Consider the following 8,742-nt stretch of genomic DNA (forward strand, 5'->3'; position numbering starts at 1 on the left):
TAAAGAGTTTATAACATTGCCATTAACTCATACAGCCATCAAACAAGGTAAATGCACAAGCATTTACCTTGTTTGATTGAAAATCCACAGACAAGAAGTGGAATGTGGAATGGGGAAGCACTTTTCTCATCGTCTTTCTGGATGCTGTGTGTGTGTGTGTGTGTGTGTGTGAGACGAGGGGGTGGTGGGTGCTGCTAATACGCGCTCCAATAAGGTCTCGTCATGCGCACCCTCGCTATTTAAGACAAAGAAGCATGATGAACTAATTCTTTGGGGACCACAGTCGGTCACACCAGGAGCAGCAAGATGCACACTCACAGGTAAGGAAAGAAAATACACAATAAAATATCATACCTATAAGTTTGGTTTCATTGAAAATTCATGATTCATTTGCCTATTATTGTCCTTTCTCTCATTGTGTATAAAAACATTTTTTTTCATTTCTTATTAAAAAATAATAATTGCCAACCTCGACAAGCGCTTCTGATCTTGTGAGAGTTGGACGCTAATTACCCCTTGAATTATGAATAACGGCACGTAGCGCCTGCAGTGAGAAGTTTCAGAGGAGAGCACATAATCTTTCGCCTGAGAATTTAGTAGCGTGGAACTTAAATGAAGGTTGAGTGTCTTTAAGTGCCTTCAATGCAGCACGAATTCCACCTCCCCTTCAAAAAATGCTTTTGAAGGCTGTGTTCTGTTTTTCAACAGGAATACACAAAAACTACAATACGACGTGCCAAACAAGAAGCCATTCAGTTTTTGTGCAGTAAAAATGAACAATCTCAGTTCAGACACTTATTAAAAATATTCTGTAATGGAGTTGGACTTGTTTATGTTTAGGCCAGCGGCTATCTATCTATCTATCTATCTATCTATCTATCTATCTATCTATCTATCTATCTATCTATCTATCTATCTATCTATCTATCTATCTATCTATCTATCTATCTATCTATCTATCTATCTATCTATCTATCTATCTATCTATCTATCTATCTATCTATCTATCTATCTATCTATCTATCTATCTATCTATCTATCTATCTATCTATCTATCTATCTATCTATCTAATCTACTGCCTTGCTCTTGGGCACACTGCTGATGACAAACGCTTTTTCCACTTGTGTTAACCGTTCAACGTCGGTCGAGGTCGGCACTCTCCTTATTGCGCTTCCTTTTCCACCGTTGTTTTTCGTTGTCACAGCGACATGCTGCATCTTTTTTCTCACCTGTTTTTGTGCCGCAAGCATTTGGCGAGCAGGTGTCCTTGTGGCGACCTTGTGCGTCACAGCGACTCTGGCCCAGTTCCCTCGGGAGTGCGTCAGCCCCGAGGGGCTTCGAGGCGGCCGGTGCTGCCCCTCCCCGTCGGGCCAGGCGGGAGATGAGTGCGGCTCCAGCACGGGACGGGGTCAGTGCGCTTCCATTGCCGCAGACGACCGGCGCCACGGACCCCAGTACCCGTATGCGGGGCGCGACGACCGAGAGAGGTGGCCTCTGCGATTCTTCAACCGCTCTTGTCAGTGTAACGGGAATTTCAGCGGCTACAACTGCGGCCGATGTCGACATGGACTGACCGGACCGAACTGTGACCAGAGGATCTCTGTGGGTAAGAGAAAGGCCAACAGTTTGCATAGTTACAAATAGTTATAGTAAAATAGACACTTCCCCAATTAATCGCTGGGTGGGTCATCGACATTTTTTTATAAACTAGCTGGCTGTAGTTATCTTTACTATGGCATCTGATAGCCTCTTGTGTTGCAATCTTGACTACAACACACACAGTGTGGCATCTGTAAAGCTGATGTTTCTGGTGGAGTTAAAGGAGAAAGTACACAGGTTTACCTGTCTGCCTTCTTCCATCCAGTGGAAGAGCATCAAATTGAGCTGACTGGCACGAAACATCGCTGGCATAGATAGTAGAAAAAATATATTAGTTATTTGTAGCAAATGAATCATTTTCAGACCAATTAAGTGAAGCTGTGCGTGGTTGGTTGATTGAAGACTCTAAATTGTTTCTATGTGCCCTGCGATTGGCGGGCGACCGGTTCGGGCTGTACCACGCCTCTCGCCCGAATATAGCTTGGGTAGGCTCCAGCACGCTCGCGACCTGAGTGAGGAAAATGGATGGATGGATGGATGGATGGATGGATTAGTTTCTGTGGCACACCCGATGATTTAGATCTCTCTCAGTATTTCATGGGAAAACAAGCAAGGGAATATAAGCAGTACTTGTGGCAAGGGAATGGGCTCGTCTAATATGAAATCCTTTCTCTTCTCTTATGTTACTCTCCTCTCCCCTCCATGAACACTTCTACAGTGAGGAGGAATTTAATGCAAATGAGTGCCACTGAGAAGCAAGCATTCATCAACTCTCTGGACCAAGCAAAGAGGACGATCCACCCCGACCTTGTCATCTGTACAAGACGGTAATTTATGCAAATTCGCACAACATTGTATTTTCGTAACTCATGAAGTCATCAGTCTTCGTCTCGGGAAAACAACAGATTGTTTTGAAACTGTTTTTTTTTCTGTAAAAGCCGCAGGTAGAATAATTTGGGGAGTAACAATGCATTAATATTTGAAGCTCTTTTCCACTGAAGTGCAAACCTTTTGACCTCCTTGTCAAAAGTGACTTCCTGCAACACCCACAAAGGCTTTTAACACTTGAGGTCCCATTGGCAGCCACCGTGGGGATTAAAAATGCATTACAGAATCCACTGAGCAAAGACAAAACCATAATATGGTTGTTCAGTCATAAACAAAATATCCAAGTGGCTTGCTGGAGAGGAAACCGTCCATCATGTCGGATATCTCCGCCAAGGACAACAATGAAAAGCTTTTGCGTATCTGAATTTGTATCGGGGGGTTAAAGTATCAATACGGACCTTCAACAATGTCCAAACATACACTATGTCAAAATGAAAAACAAAACAAATATTATTTTGGACAAGTACATGGGAGAGTTGTAGCAATACTGCTATATTATACTATATTACATTATTAATTATAGAATAAGTAAGATGATGTTATACTAACCGTATTTGTAATATGAATAGGTTACTGTTATAGAAAATCCCATTGTGTAAGGATGTTGTTTATTATTAATAATGAACATATTATTTATCTTATAGTTAAGTCTAATTGTACAGCATGTAATATATTGTATATAATATTACATTTTACCTTCAGGCAGTAGTATGTAAAAATGAGGAAATACTGTTGCAATATTGAGAATGGAATGGAGATTAAAGTGGTAGGAACAGATAAATTGATATTGTTTTCTCCTCCCTTTTGAACATGTAAGCACATAATTTATCACCAGCAATTGGGTTGACCACTGATTTACTTTCTCTTTTGTTGTTTCCATTAGTGCTTTATTTTTGTTTGTGTATTTGTATGTTTGCCTTTTTTTTCTCTTATAAGCTCTTTTATATAACATAAAATGTGCTCCAAATAAACACACACACGTAATGATCTTCCCTCCTGCTGTCGTTGGCATTTTTAGGTACCAGGAGATACTTGGGCCGGATGGCAACACGCCTCAGTTTGAGAATATCACCATTTACAACTACTTTGTGTGGAGCCATTACTACTCTGTCAGTAAAACCTTCCTGGGCTCGGGCCAGGCCAGCTTCGGAGGGGTTGACTTTTCCCACGAGGGCCCCGGTTTTGTCACCTGGCACCGCTTTCATCTGCTGCAACTGGAAAGGGATATGCAAGTGGGTCGATTACGGGATGACACAACGTGTGAGGAGAAAACAAAAACACGTGAGAGGCGGGAAATAGAGGATGACGCACAGCCCGATACCACAATTTTCAATGATTTAGTTAATGAGATGCAGAGCAAGAGCTGCGTCAAAAATGGCAGGAGAAACATTTGGTCGGAGACAAGCAAAATGTTTGCCACCGGGATCCTCCGACACAATTTTCGGCCATCTAAAAAAAAGCACATCTACAAACTAAAACCACATATAAACATACTGTCCAATTAGTACAGCTATTACAGTGTAAATTGAAATTGAACATTGGTATCTTTGTAAAGGTATTTACAGTTTTTTGGGGAAAGTGTCGGCCTACCTCATAATGCGACCAGTGATCATAGATTACAAAAGACAAAGAAAGAGATTACATCAATGAATTACCTACTAACCTGGTCTAAGAGCCAATATCAAACTTATATAGGATCTACATTTTCCATACGTTACACAGGACATGCTGGGCGACGCATCCTTCGCGCTGCCCTACTGGAACTTCGCCATCGGAGGCAACGATTGCGACATTTGCACGGACGACCTCTTGGGAGCCAGGAGCTCCTTCGACATGAACTCCGTCAGCCCCAACTCGGTCTTCTCACGGTGGCGGGTGATCTGCGAGAGCGTGGAAGACTACGACACTTTTGGCACCGTCTGCAACAGTAAGGAACAGTCGCTGGCTCGAGCTGGTGATGCCTTTGCAGTAAGGGAGTTGCGTTGATGCAAGAAAAATGAGGACATCCACCTCATAAATCCAGCGTGTACGACACAAACTGCTATAAATATACCCCATAGCTGCAGTGCTGTGTTTGAAATTGCTCACAATTGCTGCAGTCTGTCAGAAATTCGATTTGTTAAATTATTCTACATCAGGGTTTCCCAAAGTTTTCAGCTCAAATCCCAAGTTAGTTCTCCCCGAGACCCAAACTTCCTAAAAGAAATCATTCTCTAACTTTTTATCCGGGTGGTGGGAGCAGCAGACGAAGCAGGAATGCCGGAGACTTTCTCATCTCCGGCCTCCTCCCGAGTTCCACCGCGAGGGCACGGAGGCGTACTCAGGTCCCTGGAGCGTGTCCTAATACTGCCCTGAGGTCTCATCCCAGTGGGACTTGCCCAGAACTCTTCCCCATCCGAAATAGAAACAGCTCTCGCCGTGGAGTCTCTTCCGAATGACCGAGTTCCTTGCTCGGTCTCCAAGGGTGAGCCCAGACACCCTGCAAAGGAAAACCAATTTCACTCTCCTTCTTGTACCTTGTCCTTCTCACCATCCATTTTTTTTTTTTTTTTTTTAGCGCTTATCATGTTCAGGGTTGCAAGGGTAGATGGAGCCTATCCCAGCTGATCGTGGGTGAAAGGCAAACTACGACCTGGATTGGTCAATTGGTCAACCGCAAAGCTCAAATAGAGACAGAAAACAATTTCACAGTTCACAGTCAGACATCCTGTCACTGAGTAGAAATGGATCCAAAGATGTTTGCACAGAAGTGGGCTGTGTGAACCATTACATCATCCGTGACCTACATTGTACGAATGTACCAAATGCGGTTAATTATTGGACTGCAGGAAACAACCCCCGGGGGTAATCCACAAAGGTTGTGGACGGCAATTGGGCTTGTTCTTGATTGTGGAAAATAGTTCACGTTTGATCCAAAAGTTTTTTGTTTTTTTTTCTGAACTAAAACCTATTGTACTAAAGGTAAAACATTTTCAACAAGCTCGAAGCAGTCCAGTTTCCTTTGTTCAAAATTTGTGGATTACCATAATCTGGATGAATGACCATCTGCGTGCCCCTCGAAGTGCTTTAATGTTTTGGATTTTAATCAATTACTGCATATCTTATCACACTTTGTTTGCAAGCGTTTATTCTGAATAGTTTGTGGCATTAGAGACTAGAATGAGGGCAATTGTGTGAGACACGGAAATAAATCAGATTTAGGTGATCAGATTTGCACGGATTGGAATTTGCCTCTCAATGGCACCAGATTTAAAACCCCCAAATCACCGCCAGGCTTCCAGTTTTAAAGAGCTACCATTTCTTTTAATGTCATATTCTGGACTAATTCTGAATATCAATCCGCTTTGAAAACATAAACCATACTTGGGTCTTTCAGTCCAATGGCAAAAGTACAAGAAAAGGAGGGATTTGGAGGTCGATGGACAAAAATGTGAGAGTGATGCGTCTGGTTAATCTCCTTGGAGAGTCACGACAGGCTCGCTATTTCCTGCGTCAATAAGCAACTTCTCCTCAAGTGGGTTACGGGGGGTTGTCTCATCTCCGCATGCGCTTGTCTGGCAGACTTTGATCTGTGGGAATCATCCTCACACCGACAACTTTCTTATGTTGCCGACTGATTGCACCCGCGTGTGTGTGTGTGATGGAGGGGAAGAATGGAAGGAAAAAAGGAAAACAAGAAGGAGGTCATACTTGCAAAGAGACTTCACAGAGCTCCCACTCACTGTTGTTGCCATTTAGTGAACAATTACCACGCTGTCATGTTAAAGAATGATCAAACTAGTCGAGTCTCCCACATTGAATGAGAGAGTACAACATAACTCATCACATCCCCTTCCTCTCCATTTCCGTGGGGACAAGTGACCTGGATCTGAACTGCAGCTGCTAAAAATCCTTGAATGCAATCGTCGCTTCCAGCTAGATGGTCGTCATCCTTTTCTTTTTGTGCTGCGCTCGTTAGAAAGCACTAACTCCAACCTTGTGTGCTCCACTCGCAGACACAGAGACCAGCCCCATCAGGAGGAACCCGGCGGGCAACGTGGCGCGGCCCATGGTGCAGAGGCTGCCCGAGCCGCAGGACGTGTTGGACTGTCTGCAGCTCAACACCTTTGACACGCCGCCTTACTACTCCACCTCCTCCGAGAGCTTCAGGAACTCGATTGAAGGTGTGCGCTGATGCATCACCGTTCTTCTCATCCAACATCTGAGTGAAGAGCAAAACAGAGTGAACTTCATTTGCATTGCAACCTTCAAATACATTAAACATGTTCTACAAAAGTCCGATTTAAAGGCAAGGCTCCTATGCTGATGCTGAGAATAAAGGTCAGAAATGTAAATTTACCGAAGACATCAATTATAAAAAGGACGCAATTCTCTTCCACTGGTTTCATTCTGGACCTTTAAAAGCTGCAAATGTAGCAACGGTCCACAACAAAAATGTTTCAAGACTAAACATCAGACACTAAGTTAATTAAAGGCACGTCACACAATCCTTCAAAGAATGATACACATTCATGCATATTACTGTACATATAACAGTAATGCTGACTTCACGCTTGTTTGGTTTTCTGGTCCAGACCAAATTAAAGAATGACTATTTTTAAACACAAAAGACATGAAGTCAAAACCGACCTCAACAAGCGTTTGAGGAGAAACTTCCAAACTTGCATGTAGACCAACAACCATTTGTACTCACATTGACATTTAAGGCCAATTTACAGTCTTCAGTGAACACAATAAGGCGCTAGGAATCCCTGCTATCTGAGAGCATCGACGGAATACACAAAATGCACAACGAAAGCCATTTCATCGATTTACTACGATACAAACAATTCAAGGAGCGCTGTAACCAATGTATCTGTTGCATATTTGTGATTTACTTCCGCTCTCAAATGCAATTTTGAATGCAATCACACTTGGCCGGATTATGTGATCATTTGGTGAGCAACTTCGTCCAGTCGATAGCGTTCGCATTGAATCCAATGAGCCGCATAATCAGAGCGCTCGCACCAGAGTTGCTTTTAACCAAACCCTGCAAATAACAATTTTGGAACTTTATTTCCAAAAAGCCTGACACAGTCAAAGTAAAGTGCCTTTTGGAAGTCACTTGCTATCTTTCTTCATTTGAAAGGCTTTGCTATTTCATTTGCTCTTGTTGTTGTTGTCGTTGTTAGGCTACAGCGCTCCGCAGGGGACGTACGATCCGGTGATCCGCAGCCTCCACAACCTGGCCCACCTCTTCCTCAACGGGACCGGCGGACAGACTCACCTCTCCCCTAACGATCCCATCTTCGTCCTGCTGCACACTTTCACCGATGCCATCTTTGACGAATGGCTCAGCAGGCACCGACCAGGTAAGATTCCATCCAGCAACAGGGGTGCGCAAAGTGATAGAAAAATTTATCAGGTTTTTTTCTTTCCCACATTTTTTCCCACTAAAATTGCTTAGTTGAAATACATGATTTTTAAATGAATTTATCAAATTAAATAATTGGTTGATTGACTTATTGTGAATTGTACTTTTGCTTTGTCCCGCATTCCAAAAACATCCACGCAAGGTGAACTGAAGACTAAATTGTCCGTAGGTGTGATTATGAACGTGAATGACTGTTTGTTCATTTGTGCCCTGTGATTGGCCGGCGACGAGTCCAGGGCGTACCACGCCACCTGCCTCAGCTCAACTTTGACACTAATTAGGAGAAACAATGAAAAACATTTTTGCAGGGGAAATCGTCTATCCTGAGGAGAATGCGCCAATTGGACACAACCGCCAGTTCAACATGGTTCCTTTTTGGCCTCCTGTCACCAACGCAGAGATGTTTGTGTCCGCCCCGGAAAACTTGGGCTACACCTACGAGGTCCAGTGGCCAGGTGGGATACACACAAATACAAACCCACAGCACACATGACAACCCCGTGACGGCTATTGTGTCACCGCAGTTCGCGCCTACACGCTGTCTGAGATCATCACCATCGCCATCGTGGCGGCGGTGCTGGTCGTGGCCGTGGTGGGCGGAGCCATCGCCTGCGCGGTGCGGGCCCGATCGTACCGCTCGGCCGAGGCCTTGGAGCCGTTGCTGGGGGAAACCTTCCGACGATACTCCGAGGACGACCGGAGGTTGGATAAATCGCAGTCTGTTGTCTAGATCATCGCCTCTAGATCAGGCCTTAAACATGTTTAAGCATTTTTTTTTTTTTTTTTTTTAAGAAAGCCCCACCATGTCTTTTAATAAAATGTCACTGGGTTCACACTGAAA

The 8,742-nt window shown here is 43.7% G+C and overlaps 1 protein-coding gene across 1 annotated transcript; it reads left to right on the forward strand.

Moving 5' to 3' along the window:
- The first annotated feature begins 251 nt into the window (after positions 1-251).
- tyrp1b (tyrosinase-related protein 1b) lies at positions 252-8,742 on the forward strand. The gene is made up of 9 exons (XM_061680528.1): positions 252-320; positions 1,249-1,607; positions 2,319-2,427; positions 3,507-3,720; positions 4,211-4,415; positions 6,484-6,651; positions 7,660-7,839; positions 8,210-8,356; positions 8,426-8,742. The coding sequence occupies exons 1-9, from the start codon at positions 307-309 to the stop codon at positions 8,629-8,631; spliced, it is 1,602 nt and encodes a 533-aa protein (XP_061536512.1). The 5' UTR covers positions 252-306; the 3' UTR covers positions 8,632-8,742.

Source organism: Phycodurus eques, chromosome 6 (assembly GCF_024500275.1).
Source record: "Phycodurus eques isolate BA_2022a chromosome 6, UOR_Pequ_1.1, whole genome shotgun sequence".
In the NCBI taxonomy this organism is placed as follows: domain Eukaryota; kingdom Metazoa; phylum Chordata; class Actinopteri; order Syngnathiformes; family Syngnathidae; genus Phycodurus; species Phycodurus eques.

Bases quoted from the DNA above. Each gene is read 5' to 3' on its own strand.
- tyrp1b (XM_061680528.1), top strand. The intron at 1,608-2,318 runs GTAAGAGAAAGG...ACACTTCTACAG, and splicing joins TGACCAGAGGATCTCTGTGG to TGAGGAGGAATTTAATGCAA. The intron at 2,428-3,506 runs GTAATTTATGCA...TGGCATTTTTAG, and splicing joins CTTGTCATCTGTACAAGACG to GTACCAGGAGATACTTGGGC.